The 18,956-nt window shown below is 43.7% G+C and overlaps 1 protein-coding gene across 3 annotated transcripts; it reads right to left on the bottom strand.

Moving 5' to 3' along the window:
• Positions 1–386: 386 nt before the first annotated feature.
• On the bottom strand, positions 387–18,398 carry mob3a (MOB kinase activator 3A). Of its 3 annotated transcripts, none has more exons than XM_078424328.1 (4): positions 18,327–18,398; positions 6,460–6,999; positions 4,063–4,265; positions 387–1,336 (listed from the first exon to the last, which is right to left on the bottom strand). In XM_078424328.1, the coding sequence occupies exons 2-4, from the start codon at positions 6,875–6,877 to the stop codon at positions 1,307–1,309; spliced, it is 651 nt and encodes a 216-aa protein (XP_078280454.1). In that variant the 5' UTR covers positions 6,878–6,999; positions 18,327–18,398; the 3' UTR covers positions 387–1,306. The 3 variants fall into 3 exon arrangements, with proteins under 3 accessions (XP_078280454.1, XP_078280456.1, XP_078280455.1); XM_078424330.1 differs by lacking the exon at positions 18,327–18,398 and adding an exon at positions 11,367–11,525; XM_078424329.1 differs by lacking the exon at positions 18,327–18,398 and adding an exon at positions 7,312–7,431.
• Between the last annotated feature and the right edge of the window lie 558 nt (positions 18,399–18,956).

Here is an 18,956-nt window from a genome sequence, read left to right as displayed (position 1 = left end):
GTGGAGGCCAATTCTCTGGATGCTTTCAAGAGAGAGCTAGATAGAGCTCTTAAAGTTAGCGGAGTCAAGGGATATGGGGAGAAGGCAGGAACGGGGTACTGATTGTGAATGATCAGCCATGATCACATTGAAGGCGGTGCTGGCTCGAAGGGCCGAATGGCCTACTCCTGCACCTATTGTCTATTAATTTCTTTATCTATATTAATCGTGAAACAAATATTGGGTGCCTGGTTCAACCTGCAAAATAAACATTTTTTCCAGGTTAAGAACCATAACAGTTGTGATGAATAACCGTTGAAAAAACATGAAGCAGCAAGAATGAGAAAACAGAAGTTAAAATGTTTCAATAACATTACACTTTAATCTTAGAAGCAGAAATTTCTACCACAGAATCAAAAGCAGAAATAACAAATTTCAGCTAGTTGGAAATCAAAGCAAGTGATATAACAAAGAAAAATATGATATAAATTTTAAAAATAATTTTTCACCACAGATGTCCCCAGGAATTGCAAAACTAGACTGTATTATAGCGTTCAGTGACACTAAAAATTTAAAGAAATATAGTAAAAAAGTATATAATTCTTCTTTAAATATTTAAAAAATGTCTGCCAACTGTTTTCTTTTAGTTGAAACAACCAAATATGCACATATTCTATGCACCATTCAGGAAAAAATATATTTTCAGAGAACTTGTGCCACAAGAGAGAACTGTGTGACTGTACCATTGTGGGAAATACATATGAAATTCCTGTTGAATTCAATGTGCAAGAAATGTTGCAAACTGTTCTACAGAGGCTTTTGACTTCAGCCAAACAGTTGGAACTGTTGAGCAAGTGAACAAGATAAATGAACTGTTCGTTTTACAGGTCATGGAAAGTACTCGCATTATTTTGCCTTTCATAGCGCTTTATCAAATGGATCAGAAACATTTGAAAATGCTTCATATACAATGAAATGCATAAAATATCAATGAATTTTATACAAAGCAATAATATTTTTTCATCAAAATGCTCTCTTCATTTTTTTTGCACTATTATAGCCGCAGAATCACGTTATTTGCAGTGGTCATGAAACGTAAGCTATTAACTGTTTTAGGCAGATGCCTTGGTGCCCAATAGAATTTTCTACAATTATTGTAGCCTCCGGTATCAAGAGAAAATTCCACACCTAGATGTATTAATCTTTCACATTTCAACATTGAAATTGGACCATGAATTTTCCTTCAAGTTTGTTTTTGGTAAGATATTCCATTTCAACAACAATGGAGATGGAACAGCTTCTTCTGCAGTTGATCAATGATCACTTTTCAATGGCACATTCTCATGGTCATCTCCTTCTGTTGAAGAAATGGAACAAAGAAAACTATTAGAAGTTGGAAATGGTCGAGATATTCGAGGACGACACAAGGAACTGCAAATGCTGGAATCATGAGCAAAACACAAAATGCTGGAGGATCTCAGTGGGTCAGACAGCATCGGGGCAGGGAATGAATCAGTCTGAAGAAACGTCACTTGTCCACTCCCTCCACAGATGCTGCCTGACCAGTTGAGTTTCTCCAGCACTGTTTTGCGTAAGATATTCATGCTGACCGTTGCTGGGGCATGAAATGCTGAGGCAAAACCTGCAACTTTGAAGGAAAAAGAGTTGAAAAGCAAGGAAGATATAAAAAAAGAACGAGGAGAACAGAACCCTGGAATGATATTGGAATGTTGCACGCACATATACACAAACTGGATAGATGGCATGGAGGCATCTATGGCTCGGTGTAAAACAACTGAAAATCACCTTTTCTGAATAAAACATTTGAACAATGAAACTTCACCAAAGTAACTTTTAACTTCTTCAGGAAGATTGTTTTCATTATAGTGATTTAACAAACAGGGCTGGTCTTGGTAATATAGTTATGTTAGAATATAGGAAGAATGCCCCACAAATGTGCTGAGTGCACACAAATTAGTGAACGGACTATTTGAAATGGAGCTAGAGAGTTTCAGCATTCAGGTCTGAAGTGCGGAGTGTCACTATCAATAGAAAGACAGGAGGCTGATGCAGGAAACTGTATCCCCAGCTGCTGGAATCATCAGTGTCATGTACATCTGGATTCAATTCAGCATGGTGGCATGCACTCACGCATTTTGTAGCAGGCTTTGCATTGCTCTGCAGCTCCTAATTTCATAAGGCCATAAGACATAGGAGCAGAATTAGGCCATTTGGCTCATTGAGTCTGTTCTACCCATTCGGTCGTGACTGATTTATTTTTCCCTCACAACTTAATACTTCTGCCCGCAACTTTTGATGCCCTTACTAATCCAAGAACCTATCAATCTCGCTTTAAAAATACCCATTGACCTGGCTTCTATAGGCATCTGTGGCAAGGAATTCCATAGATTCACCACTCACAGGATAAAGAAATTTCTCCTCATCGCCATTCTAAAGATATTTCCTTTAATTCTGAGGCTGTGCCTTCTGGCCATAGATTCTCCCACTAGTGGAAATGACCCCCGTATCCACTCTGAGCCTTTCATTATTCAGTAGGTTTCAATGAAGTCCCCCCCCCTCATGCTTTTAAACCCCAGCAACTACAGGCCCAGAGCCATCAATCGCTTCTCATATGTTAACCCAATAACGCCAGCACATCCTTCCTCAGATATGGAGCCCAAAACTGCTCACAATATTCCAAATGTGGTCTGACCAGTGCCTTATAAAACCTCAGCACCACATCCTTGCATTTAAATTCTCTCCCTCTCGAAATGACTGCTAACATCGCATTTCCACTCCGGAAGATCTCAAAGTGATGCAGTGAATCAGTTTCCTGGGCGAGGCCGAGGCAGCCACAGCTCCAATATTAAAGAGACAGCAGTGGGACAAGGTCAATTTTTTCACACAGAGGGTGGTGGGTTTATGGAACAAGCTGTCAGTTGAAGCAAGCACGATAACAACATTTAAAAGATAGACATAGAATGCTGGAGTAATTCAGCGGGACAGGCAGCATCTCTGGAGAGAAGGAATGGGTGACATTTTGGGTCGAGACCCTTCTTAATTTAAAAATTATTTGGACAGGAACATGGACAGTGAAGGTTAGAGTGATACGGGCCAAATACAGACAAATGGGACTAGCTTAGATGGGACATCTTGGTTCTCATGGACAAGCTGGGCTGAAGGGCCTGTTTTCATTCTGTACGACTATGACTTTTCTTAATACACCAGCACACACTAAGACACCTTTTCTTATTTGCTACACAGTTGTTAAATAAATTTGAGTGAGCCAGCTGTGTCTGAAGGGAGCTTGAGATCGAGACCCCAGTGTGCGAACAGGCCCCAGTGTGCGAACAGGCCCCAGTGTGTCTACAGTCAGCGAATGAATGGGGGCTGCTTTTAGTTGTACTTCAGAGATACAGCACGGAAACAGGCCCTTCGGCCCACCGATTTCATCCCACCCATTGATCACCCATTCGCACTAGTTATATGTTATCTCACTTTCGCAACTACTCCCTCCATACGTGATACAATTTACAGATTCCAATTAACCCACAAACTCGCATGCCGTTGAGACATGGCAGGAGACTGGAGCACCTGGAGGAAACACACGTGGTCATCTAGAGAATGTGCAAACTCCATACAGACAGTAACCAAGTTCAAGATCGAATCTGGGTCTCTGGCACAGTGAGGCAGTGGCTCTACCAGTTGTGCCAGTGTGGCCCTGGTGTGTCTACAGGGACCATGGGGATGGTTACCCGGTGTGTCTATGGGGAGCATGGGATAAAATTCTGGTGTGTTTGTAGGGAGTGTGGGACTGGGTTCCTGGTGAGTCAGATGTCAAATCATCAGAATTTTGCATCAAGGGATAGCAAGTTCTCAGAGATTTACCGTACACGCTGATCAATTGTTAAATTTCACTCTCAACACATAGCCCAGAATTCACCAGCCTCCACTTCCCCCTATCCTGTCAAGCTATTATTGTGCTGCATTTGAACTTTATAGAACAGATAACAGACCACCCATTAAAAAAATGAAAGTCTACAAAGCATCCATTATTGCAAATTTAATTAGAAAGTTACCTACCAGTGGTACTAATTCTTTGCTGTCTATAAGGTTGAACTCTTTAACAAAGTAGTAAAAATGTTTGTAACAAGTATTAACATGGGCTTCTGCTCCCATAAAGCCGATTCGGTCAAAGTGGTGGATGTAAACGTGGACGAAAACACGGAAAAGACGAGAGAGGATCTTCTTGCAAACTTGCTGGAAGTTCCTGGGAAATGGAGTTCCTGGTGAGAAATGGAAAATGGATTTTAATCTTCTTGCTCCTCTGAATGCTGCCTACAATTCAATATTCATCTACAGTGTACACAGCTCTCCTCCACATCTGAAGCTCCTGGGAAAAGCTTCTTACTGTCCACCCAGCAATGCCTCTCAGAATTTTATAATTAGTGTCACAAGTCTCCTCTCAACTTTCAACATGCCAGAGAAATCAATCCAAGTCTGTCCTACATCTCCTTGTAGCTAAAATCCCCTGATCCAGGCAGCATTCTGGTAAACCTCTGCTGCACCCTCTTTAAAGCCTCCACGTTCTTCCTCAAATGGAGACCAGAACTGCACGCAATGTTCCAAATGTGGTTTAACCAAAGTTCTACAAAGCTGCATCATGACTTCCTTCCTCTTATACTCAATGCCCCAACCGATGAAGGCAAACGTACTAAATGCTTTTACCACTCTAGCTGCTTATGGTGCTGCTTTCGGTCTTGGACCCCAAGATCCCTTCGTGCTTCCACATTGTTTAGTGTCCTGTCATTAACTGAATATACTTCCCCTACATTTGACCTCCCAAAGTGCAGCAACTTATAATTGGATTATACTTCTCTGAAATTTAAAACATCCTGTCATCAGATGATTTTGGCAACAAAAAAGCATTTCTGTCGTATTTTTCACAGCTTCAGGTTGAGCTGATGTGGAAAGGGCAGTGGAGAAGATAAGGGAACTGGAATCTTTCTGAAGGGAGGGCCGAGGTATTAGTTTACTAGACATTTTACATCTCTGACTTTATTCTTGGCTTGGAGCCCGCACATAAAATTAGATTTTCAGGTACTGGTGATGTCCTGCTATGCTGTTAAAAACTCAATTATTGCTCTTTTAGCAAGTCCCAGCATTATCCATGATTTTTACATGGAAAATAGTGTGAAGAATGATAAAGTTCACATGAAATTTTAAAAACTGACTACATATGGCGCAGCATAGTGGCACAGCTGGTCGAGCCTCTGCATCACAACGGCAGAGCCCCAGGGTCGATCCTGACCTCGGGTGCTGTCTGTGTGGAGTTTGCACGTTCTTCCTGTGACCTCATGGAATACTTCCGGGTGCTCCGGTTTCCCCCCACATCCCAAAGACGTGCGAGTTTGTAGGTTAATTGGTCTCGGTTAATTGCCCCTAGTGTGTAGGGAGTGGACGAGAAAGTGGGATAACATAGAACTAGTGTGACCAGGTGAGTGATGGTCCGCGTGGACTCGGTTGGCCAGTTTATAAGCTGTACCTCTAAAAATGCAAATCTGGTTGATTTATTCTGACCAAATACAGGCATACTTATTAACAAAGATGTTCCTCCTTTTCTCGGGCGTTAACTTACATTTGATAAAGTCACTAATTTTGACTAAGTGATAAGAGTTTATCTGCAGCCATTTTTTAGACATTATTTAGGGAGTCTATATAAACATTTTTCTTACTGTTCCTGTTGCTTGGCTGGATGTGAATGACATCGGGTAGCACAGTGTTGTAGTCAGTAGAGCCGCTGCCTCAAAGCGCCAGAGACATGGGTTTGACCCTGACCCCGAGTACTGTGTGGAGTTTGCATGTTCTCCCTGTGATCACATGGGTTTCCCCTGGGTACTCTGGTTCCCACCTACACCCTGCAGCTTGATGAATTAATTGAGCACGTTAGATTGCCCCTCGTGCTAGAATCAAGGGAGGTTGACGACAAAACACCAAGTAGATAAAATGGGATCAATATAGGGTTAGTGTAATTGGTAGCGCTCAGCATAGGCTTGATGGGCAGAAGGGCCTGTTTTTATGCCGTATCTCTGCACGACGTTTTCTTAGAAAAAGTGGCAACATGGCGGCACAGCGGTGGAGTTGCGGCCTTACAGCGCCAGAGACCCGTGTTCGCACCTGACTACAGGCGCTGTCTTTAGGGAGCTTGTACATTCTCCCCGTGACCACTTAGGTTTTCTCCGGGTGCTCCGGTTTCCTCCCACACTGCAAAGACGTACAGGTTTGTAGGTTGATTGGCTTTGGTAAAATAAATTGTAAAATTGTCCACAGCGTGTATGATAGTGTTAGTGTATCGGGTGGACACTGGTCGGTGGGGACTCCATGGGCGAAAGGGCCTGTTTCCTCACTGTGTCTCTAAACTAAACTAAAGCAAAGAACATATTGCAAACCAAGAGGAATCAAGTAATTTATCCAACTCACCGACATTGGTTGGAAAGATGTTTTCATTGTTGACTTGGGTTTCAATCCAGTCCATGAGGAGACTCATATACTGTGGTGCTGACAGTGCGGTGGGCTTCCTGTATTTATTCTCATCCTGCCATCTGTACTCATACCGAGGTCCACCTGACATTACTGGACATGTGGTATCGGTGCAGAACTCAGAAACCGTTCCGTAAATCAGATTAATGCGGTTGAAGAAATCCACCACGTGCACGGCCACCCAGTCATTCAGGTCCTCGTTGTACGGGAGCTGAACTGCCACTTTCAGATCCAGGCCCGCATTCAGTGATGCTTGCGCCCGCTTGTGCAGTTCAAACCTCTGTGTGCCCGGCTCAAACTTGCGCTTGGGGCGGAACGTCTTGTCCATATTGAACACTTGTTTCAAGGCCACGGCCATATTGAACGCTCACTGACACAGTCTGCAAAATGCAGAACTGATAATTCGCCAAAGCAAAGGGGGACGTTTGAAGCAACTAACTTTGCTTGCACACCCGACAAAGTTCTTCCTACTCAACAATTCTGTGAAAAACAGAAAACAAAACTTACGTCACATAATACTCAACTACCATATTATATTTGTACGCTGTTATTTGTAGATCACATTTGTTCCAGCCGTGGACTTTAAGAAAGAATTTAGAATTATGCAGTTATCGCTCATGTTGCAATTTGCAACACCGCTGAAGCAATTAGCGGCAGAATTTCTCCTAAATGAAGTTATGTATATTACTATTCGTTTCCTTTTCAACTTAAATTGAATAAGAGCAGTCATCTGGAAAACATTTCCCTATCAAAGGGAAGAGTTTCTTTTGTACTTTTCAAAACATTACTAACCTGCACTTGACAGGTACAAGCTGATGACTTGATGAAATATATTCCTACAATGAACCTTATTATTTTAGTATTTTATCTCTCTTCTGTTTCCCCTGTTTAATTTGAGTTATTCTGGGTTGGAGTTCAGCAAGCAAGGCATTGATACGCCTACAGTGCGAGTGGTGTGTGGGGCCTCAGGCATATGATTATGCTAATCCTGTAACCTGCACTTTGGCTCTAGAGAAATTATTGGTTTAGTTGGGAAACCGATGCTTTGCTTCGTGTGTCAATGACTCTTTGAATTCATTTGTCATGCAGTTTTGAAAGGATAAAAAAAGCAGCAATTTGTCAGTCAGAGCCCTGAGGTAGCACACTTCCACAGGTGCTCTCGAGAGATTAAATCTCTGTGATCTGGAATATGCGATTTAAACATTTCCTTGGTTTTCTTTCCTGGACTTGCTCTGTTTAGGCTTTCTTGTTTATACAGGCAGACACTCCGCTCCAAAAGCTTCGTGCTCTAACTTGAGTTTCTGCATTTTAAAGAAATCACCCACAGCGAGTTTGCTCATGTGAATAGAATATTCCTTTCTTTTACTCGAACATCAAATAAGCCAGCAACACAGAAATAAAAGACGTACATTTTAATTCCCTATCTTTGCCATATTTAAATAATGAAGTACAAAGAATCTCAAAATCAAATGATGGTTCAAATGTTAAACCCATTACAGGAAAAATGCAAACGTTGTCTCTGAGGCAACATTAAAGAACCAAAAGATTTAATTTAAATATGCCATAACATTTTTTGGCATGGACTAACTGCAATACAAGAGCAATTCTTTCCAACTTTTCCCTGAACTGTGCCAATTACTTACAGACATTTAAAACCTGGTCCAAATAAGAAACTGGTTCATACATAGAGTCAAAGAGTGAGACAGTGTGGAAACAGGCCCTTCAGCCCAGCTTGCCCACACTGGCCAGCATGTTCCAGCTACACTAGTTCCACCTGCCTGCATTTGGTCCTTATCCCTCCAAACTTGTCCTATCCATGTACCTGTCTAACTGTTTCTTAAACGTTGGGTTAGTCCCAGCCTCAACTACCTCCTCTGGCAGCTTGTTCCATACACCCACCACCCTTTGTGTGAAAACGTCACCCCTCAGATAAGTATCCTTTCCCCTTCACTTCTATTTGAATTGAATTGAAAGGTACAGCACGCAAACAGATCCTGTAGCCCACCAAGTCCACAACGACCATCGATCACCCGTTCACACTAGTGCTATGTTATCCCACTTGGTCATCCACTCCCCCCTATACACTAAGGGGCAATTTACAGAGGCCAGTTGACTTTTAACGTCTTTGGGATGGGGAGGAAGCAGGGGCACGCAGAGGGCATCCACTCGCACGGAGAACATGTAAACTCCATACACGCCGGCCCCGAGGTCAGGATCTTACGTCTCTGGCGTTATGATATTCCCTCTGCGTCAAGAACAAGTTAGCACAAAAGACTTGGATATGACCATTCCATGTGTCATTGAGTGTCACGGAGCATCATCTTAAGAAATGATTAACGTAAAAATAATTATAACTAGACCAAGTGGACCCATTGGGCGCAAACCATTGGTGCAGCACCCTCTCCTCCCATACTCCCCGCTCCCTCCTCCCTTCCTCTCCCCCCCCTAGGGTTGCCTTTCCTGCATTGGTGCAGCACCCTCTCCTCCCCCACTCCCCCCCTCTCCTCTCTCCTCCCCCCTCCCCCACTTCCTTCCTTCCCCACCCTCCTCTCCTCTCCCCCCTCCTTCGCCCCCCACCCTCCCAGGAGCAACTTGCCTCCCGACCCGGGCGGCCGCCATTGGTGGAGCAGGGGTTGTAGGTGGGGGAGGGAAAGAGTACTGTCCCGTCCCGGTGCGGGGATGTTCAGTGGTAGACGCCGGTGGTTCTCCCACTGTTGCTGAGCCGCTGGACTCTGGGCGGCGTGGGGAAGGCACTGAGCCGGTCGGGGAGAGGAGGGGAATGGAGGAGCCGAGGGAAGGCCCAGCGCCAGGCACAGGCCTCGGCCTCCACGTCCCGGTCACGTCCAGGCGCGTAATCCAAAAGCTCACGAATTAAAACACGACTACATTGTCAGCAATAAATTTGAGCCCGTAATTATGAAAATACCAGCAGTAAATCAAGTTTTGTTATTAAGGGAACAAGCTCGTTATTTTATTTAAATGAATAAATTAAAAAGACATAACTTAAACATGCATACAACGTGAGGTACACGTACATTGTTACACAAAAAAACCCAGGGACAAACGAGGCTATGGAGAATAGTCGACACTGATTAACCACTGACTGCCTCTCCATCAAAATAGGATATATAGCCGGTTCTGCCTTAAAAATGCAGCCTCTATTATCAAAGACCCACATCACCCTGGCCACGCTCTCATTTCACTCCTACCATCTGGAATAAGGTACAGGAGTCTGAAAACCATGATCACCAGGTTCTAGAACAGCTTCAGCCCAGCGACAACCAGTTTCTTGAACACTGTACAACATCACCTCAGCAACTATGAACTTCAATGGACTGTCTTTAGTTGCACAGAGGACAGCTGTTTTTGCATAGTATTACGGTTAGTAATTTAATTATGTTAAACAATTATTATATATTTGTGTGTATTGCATTGTTGCTGCAAGTAAGAATTTCATTTTTCCAATGTCAGTACATATGACAATTAAATACCCTTGACTCTCTAAGAGAATCTAGCATTTATTGGTAAGTATATCCTCATTATTTCTAAACTATCTTGCTATATAACTAAAATGTCCTTTTAGGTACAGAGCAATAACGTACACTAAGTAAATATTAATGATGAATGTCCAAATATGCTGAAGCAGTTATTTTAAGGGCCTTTCTGGTGGCAGATTCCTGCAATATTCTTTTACTGAAGGGAGTTTCATGAAAGTGATTCATTAAACAGCAATTTGCATGCATTTTGATTCTTTCACTTTCTGTGCATTAACCTTAAAAACAATTTTAAACACGTTAAAAGCATACCTTACATTGTGATGAGAATCACAACATTTGAACGCCAAATTCCACTGTAGGCTTTTCGGTGATTTTATTAACATCCCCCATCTAGCCTCTCTGGCTGAGAATATTTAGTTTTTGCTGGTACATCTAGGTTATTAGCTAACACCAAATAAGCTTTCACTTTCCGTTTTGTACAGAAACCGCTCCCTCTGCAGCTTCTTGGTTTTCTCATCCCTTCCCACCCAAACCACCCCCTCCACAGGTACTTTCCCCTGCAATCGCAGATTCACACATCCTCCCTCGACCCCCATCCAGGAATCCCGACAGTCCTTTCCAGTGCAGCCGTGATTCACTTGCACCTCCTCCAACCTCATCTACTGCATCCGCTGTTCCAATGTGGACTCCTATATATTGGCCAGACCAAGTGCAGACTGCGCGATCGTTTAGCTGAACACCTCCGCTCAGTCCATCTTGGCCTAAGAGATCTCCTGGTTGTCAAACACTTAACTCCCCCTCCCATACTGACATTTCTGTCCTGGGCCTCCTCCACTGTCAGATTGAGGTCAAACGCAAATTGGCGAAACAGCAGCTTATATTTCGCTTGGGCAGCTTGCAACCTAGCAGTATGAATATTGATTTCTCTAATTTAAAGTAATCCTTACATTCCCCCTCTCTCCATCCCTCCCCCACCCTAGTTGTCCAGGTTAGTTACACTGTTTGCATCTACTAGTTAGCACATTTTCCATAGCCAACAATGCTGTGTTTGTGGGCTCTACCTTTCCTTGATCTTCTTTGCTTGCTTTGATTTGTTCTTTTCATACCTTTCTTTCATTTGTTATTTGTACCTTTCCATACCACTAGTTTCCCTCTCCCATGCCTCTAAGTTTGAAGAAGCGTCTCGACCTGGAGCGTCACCAATTCCCCTTCTTCAGAGATGTTGCCTGATCCACTGAGTTACTCCAGCATTATGTGCCTATCTTCGGTGTAAACCAGCATCTGCAGTTCCTTTGTTCACCAAACAAGCTGTGACTTTTTTTAGATACAAAAAACATAGCATTCACCTACCTTTCTACGTAAAGAAATCTCATTCACCATTGCTGGAGTCTGTCAACAAATGGTTTTAACTTGAAAATAACTGATCATTGCTTATTGCCTTACAGAAGGCACAACTTTACACATATTTTCAGTTTTAAAATAAAAATAAATGAACAAGGAACTAGCAAACTGCCCATACACCACACAACTGGCCAAAGATAGAGAACGTTTTTTCTAGTTCCTTTATTTATAACGTTCAGATTTTCTTAAATAATTACAATGGAATGTACCATGTGAATAAAAACAAGGGGAAATCCAGCAACAAGTTCAGGGGAACTCCTTGGGAGGGGCATTTCCTCATTGCATTTTGGTTCATTGATTGTGTGAAATACCCAACTACGAGCAAGAAACCCATTCAAATAACTGACCAGAGTTTCCCCGAAGATTTACAAAAATTTGTTAGAAGTAACCAATCATTTCATTTAAAGACACACAGTGCTGGAGTAACTCAGCAGGTCGGGCAGCATCTCTGGGGAACATGGACAGGTAGGTGATGTTTCAGGTCGGGATCCTTTTCAAGTCTGATCAATATGAACAAGGGCCCCGAACTGAAACGTCACCCACTCATGTTTTCCAGAGATGCTGCCTGACCCACTGAGTTACTCCAGCACTTTGACTTTTTTGTAAACCAGCATCTGCAGTTCCCTATATCTCCAATCATTTCATTTTGGTCAGCTTGTAAAAAAAGTAGATACAAAACCCTGCCGTACAACTGGGGAGGTGGAACTCCAATACTGAAATCTTCCAAATGCCTCCAACTTGGGAGCCATCTGGGCAATTAATGGATCCAAGCGACGCTCACGTGCTCTGTGCACAGTGCTATTCAATTGGCAGGTGAATCAAGTGCAAACTATGTACATTAAACCACAGGCGATCCAGAAAGTTTGCATGCTGATGATGCCAATGCTCTTAGATGGGTGGAATGCTATACGGCATTGTTTTTTTGTCACGTGTACCGGGAATGCTATTCGGCACGGTATTGTCACGTGTACCCCGCACATCTCCATTAAACTTTCCCTCTCTCAATATAGTTTCCAGCATCGTAGTATTACTGTTGCAGATAAAAAGCCCAATGCCCGTAATAAGTAGGTTGAAGGATTGAGACTACACCCTTGCTTATGGGAGCACTGTTCAGAAGTCTGACAACAGAGACCGTGTGTATATTAAATAAATAATGTTTGGAAATAAAAACTGAGGCATACGGTCACTGATATCTCGGGGTGGGGTGGACAAAATACTGAGAAATATCTTGTGATTAAAGAAAGATCTGGGGATTTCCCCACACGTCCCATTTCAATTTATAGGCTACACAGCAAATTTCCAATCGGTGTACAGTTAATTTTGTTGTATTTCACTAACTATCGGCCGTGAGGGAACTGGGTCCAAGGCCGCATTTCCTATTCAACAATACTGATGCTTTGTTTTATTCTTTGTGGTTACAACATAGCAGTCAGTGGTTGAAGATGGAGGCTACTGCAAGAAGATACTTCAACAGATATGCGAGGTGGGGGGGGGGGGGGGGGGGGGGGGGAATGAACATCACTGCACTCAAGCTATATAAATATTTTACAAACTCCAACGCAAGCCTAAACATTTCTAGGTTTAAAAATGAATACAATAGTGAAATGGCTACATACTTGGGTCATATTTACTGCTCAGCTGTTCCTTCCAATAAATGTCATGATAGTAGATCCGTATCCAAAGACAGTATTTCTATCACAAATTGCACTTCCCCTGCAATGCTGTAATACTCAAGTCTGAAGAGTCCTGATCCAGAACATTGCCTATCCATGTCCTCTCGAGATGCAGCCTGACCTACCCAGTACTTGCTTGTTCTACACAAGATTCTAGCATTTGCAGTTCCTTGTGTCTGTCCCTTGTAGAGTGCAGAAAAGATTTACACAGATGTCGCCAGGACTCGAGGGCCTGATCTATGGTGAAATGTTGGACAGGCTGGGACTTCATTCCTTGGAGCCAGGAGGCTGATCTTATAGAGATGTATAAAATCATGAGAGGATAGGGTGAATGCAAGGGTGGGGGAGTAGAGAACTGGAGGGCATGGGTTTGGGGTGAAAGGGGAGGGCTTTAGCATGAACATGGATGGTAAATATTTCACACAGAGGTTGGGGAGGTGCATGGAGCAAGATGCCAGAGGAGGTAGTTGAAACAGGTATAACAACATATACACGGATAGGAAATGTTTAGTGGAATATGTGCCAAATGGAACTAGCTTAGTTGGGGCATCTTGGTCAGCATGGACGAGTTGGGCTGAAGGGCCTGTTTCTGCACTGTTTGACTTTATGTTTCCATTGAAACATCCAATGCTAATTTTAAACTAGAGTTATACAACAGATTAGGAAAACTAGCATTTATAAAGGTCCTTTCATGACCCAGTGCGTTTTAGATTTAATCAAATATTTCGGAGAGTCTAATCACTATATTGTAGATTAAGTAAATAAATGGACAGAATATATAAAATCAGCAGCTGAGTCAAGAACTAAAGAAGTGAAAGCTACTAAATTGTCTGGGCAAGATATGCAGATTAGTTACAAATGTATTCAATGAATTAAGAGGAAAGAGTGCTTCTGTACATGCAAACAAGATGAAGGAAAACATTTTAGTATATAAAGATTCTATAAAGTTGGTCCTCACCTTAAGAGATAGAATTGGCTTTGGAAAAAAAAAGAACTGCAGATGCTTTAGGGTTAGTAGAGCTGGTGCCTCACAGTACCAGAGATCTGGATTCGACCCTGACCTTGTGTGCTGTCTGTGTGGAGTTTACACATACTCCAGATGACAGCAATTCCTCTGGGTGCTCTGGTTTATTCCTGCATCCCAAAAACGCATGGGTTTGTAGGTTAATTGGCCTCTATAAATTGCCCCTAATGTGTACGGAGTGGATGAGAAAGTGGGGCAACATAGAACTAGTGAGAAACGGGTGATCGATTGCAGATGTGGACTTGATGAGGCTGTTTTTGCAAGCTGTATCTTTCAATTAATAAATGCTGCAAGTCTAAACCAAAATAGATCATGCTGGAAATACTCAGCCAGACAGGTCACCGTCTGGAAATCTGGAAATGAACAGCCTGATTTGACTGATTTTTACAGAAATGTCCTGAAAGTTAATAATGTAACTCATAACTACTGGGGTTTGCATCCACATCAGCTACTAATAGAATGGATGGGAAAGTTGAATAGAATGATGGAAGGAAGGCAAGCTGGAATGATTAATGAAAAATTCAAACCCAAACTGCAGATGTTTGAAAATAATGATAAAATGTAATGCATCTCAAGTCACGAGAGACAAGTGTGTTTAATTGTCATCTGTACCAACAATGGTACAATGAAATCCTTCCTTGTGGAATCTTAACAAGCATGTACACACAATGCACAGAGATAAATATAATTTTTTAAATCAATAAATTAATAACTGCAATATTTGCAACAAAGTTAAGAGTTAACAATCCAAAGATTTATATATGAAATACAAGTTTTATTAAATAAATAAGATATTAGGTGTTATAATTGCTTTGTATTAACACATTATCTCCAATGCATATAAGGCTTTACCTGACAACTTCTCTCCTTATCTTACAGCCTTTTGTCTCCTTTTCATCTCTGGCCTTCATCCCCTCTTCTGTCAATTAAAAACTCCCTTCACATGTCCCCACCAGGCTTTGTCCGCTCCTCAATTCTCATTCCCAACTTTTCTTCAGTCTGAAGAAGGGTCTTGACACAAATTGTCACCTACCCATGCCCTTCTGACATGCTCCCTGACCCTCGGAGTTACTCCAGCACTGTGGTTTTTATTTGTAAATCAGCACTTGCAGTTCCTTGTATTTACAGAGGGGCCAGTATACCTGTCTCGTGCTTACTTGTCAATCAAAGCAGTATAAGGTGGACAGATGTCACTATTTTGTTTCCAATCTATGCTGCTCTTTGTTCTGCTGGCCGTGGATTCGAAGGACATGGACACTCCACTGTCCAAACAAACCAACACTGAGAAAACACTGAACTTGGATTTTAGCCTGATCATATAAACAGAAATGATCTTCAACTTGTTGCAACGTTCCCACAATATTGCAGCAAAGAGGTCACAAAGCCAATCAATAACTTTTGTACGTCATAGCATTTGGCCACACTGGACAATCCCCCCTGTAAGCAACAAAGACACTTCCAAGTACAACATGTGCTAACAATACGTGTGATAGCAGAGTGAAGCCAAGGAAAAACAATGCCCGCGATCAAAAATAGGTTACAGATCTAATCACACGCTTATCTCCTTTCAATATGATTATGGTCATGTACTTAGAAAATGCAAGGAACAATATTGTCACTGCCTGTCTAGCTCAAGTGAACCACTAACTTGCATGCACCAGGTTTCTTACAGACTGTGGTTTCATATATTTGCAACCTCTCTTCGTTTACTGTTGCATAACTGAAACAACTATAGTTTTCTATCTAAAAAAGCTGACATTTCCACTTTAAAAGACACAAAGTGCTGGAGTAACTCAGCGAGTCAGGCTGCATTCCTGGAGACCATGGATAGGTGACATTTTGGACATCTTTGATCTTTGTCCACCCCCCCCCTCTCACCTGTGTTCACTTATTACCTGCCATGTTGTCCTGCCTTTTCGCTCTTCCAGCTTTCTTTCCCCATCACCCCCCCCCCCCCCCGCCCTTCAGTCTGAAGAAGGATCCCTGCCCAAAATATCACCTCCCCCTTTGGGGCAGCATGGTGGTGAAGTGGTAGAGTTGCTGCCTTACAGCGTCAGAGACCCGGGTTCAATCCTGACTACGGGTGCTGTCTGTCCGGAGTTTGTACGTTCTCCCCATGACCTCGTGGGTTTTCCCCGGGTGCTCCGGTTTCCTCTCACACACCAAAGACATACAGGTTTATAAGCTATTTGGCTTCGGCAAAGATTGTAAATTGTCCCTAGTGTACAGGATGGAACAAGTGTGCGGGGTTCGCTTGTCGGCAAGGACTTGGTGGGCTGAAGAGCCTGTTACCGCGCAGTATCTCTATACTAAGCTATCCATGTTCTCCAGGGACGTTGCCTGACCCGTTGAGATCCCCAGCATTTTGTGGTTTTTTTGTAAACCAGCAGCTGCAGTTCCTGGTTTTTCCATTTCTCCTTTATCCAAGGCAGCATCTGATGGAGGAGCTCACGATTCTCAAAGATTGGAGGAACTCTCATGGAGCAGACTGCCATTGACTGCATTCCTTGTGGGCAGTGAAATCATGTCTGAGACCTTCAACAGCATGAGCTTCTGCTCCCTGAACAATCAAGCTTTCTTCAGATCTACACGTTTTAGTTATAATCAGATAATAGTTACAACCCATATCGATTTCCTTTGTGATCTCCTTGCTGCAATATTGCCAGAGCGTTGTAGATAAGTTATGCTTATATGTTCAGACAACAATTATAATCAATTCCTCCTTTCGGCAAGGTAATGGTCATTATTCCACTTTCGTTATTTCCCCTTATTCCCCTGTGCCACAATTGCACAGTGGGTAGAACTGCTGCCTCATGGCACTAAAAACCCCAGTTCAATCCCGACCTCAGGTGCTGTCTGTGTAGTTTGTGAGCATTTTGGTTTCCTCCGGGTGCTCCTTTTTCCTCCCCCATCCCAAAGACGTGTGGGTTTATAGGTTAATTGGCCTCTGTAAATTGCCCCTAGTGTGTAGTGAGTGGATCAGGAAATGGGATAACATAGAACTAGTGTAAACAGGTGATCGGTCGTCGACATAGACTTGGTGGGCCGAATGGCCTGTCTCCATGCTGTATCTTTCAATCAATGTTTCTCCTATTGCTCTATTTATTCCAACAGAAGTAGGTATGTAACAGTGGGCTTCAATTCTGCCTAATCCATCAAGTTTATGTGATGGGACAGACTTGGCTAAGCTGAAAAACATGCATCACCAACCGAACATAAAATGACAAGATGATACTTGTTTTAATTTTTTTCTTTTCTTGGCTTCTGGAGCCACATGCCCTGCTCCATTTATATCATACATTGTAATCTGAATGATATATAAATAATGCAAAACAAATTCACGAATGCTCCTCAGGGGAAAATATCTAGCACCTTCACTCTGTCTGGTCTATATGCAACTCAATACAATGGTCTCTTAAATGTCCTTGGCTGCAAAATTGCAAACACTATTGAATCTTTACTGCTATGATAAAACTGATGAAACTTAACACCAACTTGGATAAGGCGAAATCATTCACAGCCCAGTCACCATAATAAAGTCCTCTGCACAAACACTTAGGGGTGGAAATTGGCAAAAACAGTCGCACAGACTAGCAACAGTCTGACAGAATCACGTTGCACAGGCAACCGACTAGAATTCACCATCACACTTCGTGGGTATATCCCTTCTTAGTGGCAGGAGTTCTGCTTGCATCTCCTCACTGGCCTTTCAATCCCCACCCCTGAGGGGAGCTCGATCTGTACCACCCTCACATCCTGGCTTGGGGGGCTCTGACTGCATCGCCATCACTGGTTCCCACCCCCTTATCTTAGGGGGCTCTGTCAGCACAACCCTCACCCTGAGAGCCTGCTCTGTATCCGACCCTCCACCCCCCCAGGGGGTTCTGCCTGGACCATCCTCACTGTACCTTTGCTCCTCACCCTCACGGGGTTCTGCCAGCACCCCTAGTATCTCTGCATCCGACCCCACCCCCCGGCCGAGCCTAGGCCTCCTGGGCCCCGGGGCAGCCCCCACCCCGTCTCCCTCTCTCCCCGGGGAGCGGGGTCAAGGCCTGCCGCTCCTCACAACCCGACCTCCCTCCCTCCCTCCCTCCCTCCCTCCACCGCCCGGACTGTGGGGCCAACCCTCCCTCTCTCCCGCCCGCCCACTTCCCCCGGGCTGACCGGGCCCGGCTCTCTCTCTCTCCTGCCCGCCTCACGCCGCTCACTTACCCCGGGCCCCTCCGGCCGCGCTCCCGCCCTCTGGCTCCGGTCCCGACCGCCGCCTCACCGCGCAGGCGCTCCGCCGCCGTGCACGCCGGGAATTGTAGTCGACCCGCTGCAGGAACGCGGGTGAAGCAAGAAATGCAACTGCAAAGCATCGCCCCAGGTAATGCAAAAACAAAATATATATATAGACGCAGCAGAAAGGCAACGGCCCCAGGTAAAGCAAGAATAAAAAGCAGCGGAAGGGCCTCGTTCCCAGGTGTAACAGGCAGACATCGACCCCAGGTACAGCAAAGCAAAGTAAAACCACAAAGCTTCGTCCCAGGTAATACAAAGACGCAACAGCAGAGCATCGGCCCCCAAATAATGCCAAAAGGCAGCACAAATACATCGTCCTCACGTACAGCAAGAATTGCCCCCCAGGTAATGCAAACGTGCAGCAGAAGGGCATTATTTCCTGGAAGAGCAAAATGCAACAGCAAAGCTTTGACCCCAGGTAAAGAAATAACGCAACAGAAGAGCATCGTCCACAGGTAATGCAACAAAAAAAAAAGCAACTGCAAGGCGCAGCCTCTGGCAGGGAACTAACCAAGTGACAGCGATTTGCAACAAAACAGAGTTCGGTGCTCTGAAAGG

The sequence above is a fragment of the Rhinoraja longicauda genome, chromosome 28 (genome assembly GCF_053455715.1).
Source record: "Rhinoraja longicauda isolate Sanriku21f chromosome 28, sRhiLon1.1, whole genome shotgun sequence".
Taxonomy (NCBI): domain Eukaryota; kingdom Metazoa; phylum Chordata; class Chondrichthyes; order Rajiformes; family Arhynchobatidae; genus Rhinoraja; species Rhinoraja longicauda.
This window is presented reverse-complemented; position numbering and strand designations above follow the sequence as displayed.

Coding starts and splice junctions, on each gene's coding strand:
- mob3a (XM_078424328.1), bottom strand. CDS start 6,877: ATGGCCGTGGCCTTGAAACAAGTGTTCAATATGGACAAGACGTTCCGC. Junction 4,266..6,459: donor CATCTTTCCAACCAATGTCG/GTGAGTTGGATA, acceptor ATTTCTCACCAG/GAACTCCATTTCCCAGGAAC. Junction 1,337..4,062: donor GCAAAGAATTAGTACCACTG/GTAGGTAACTTT, acceptor TTTCTTCAACAG/AAGGAGATGACCATGAGAAT.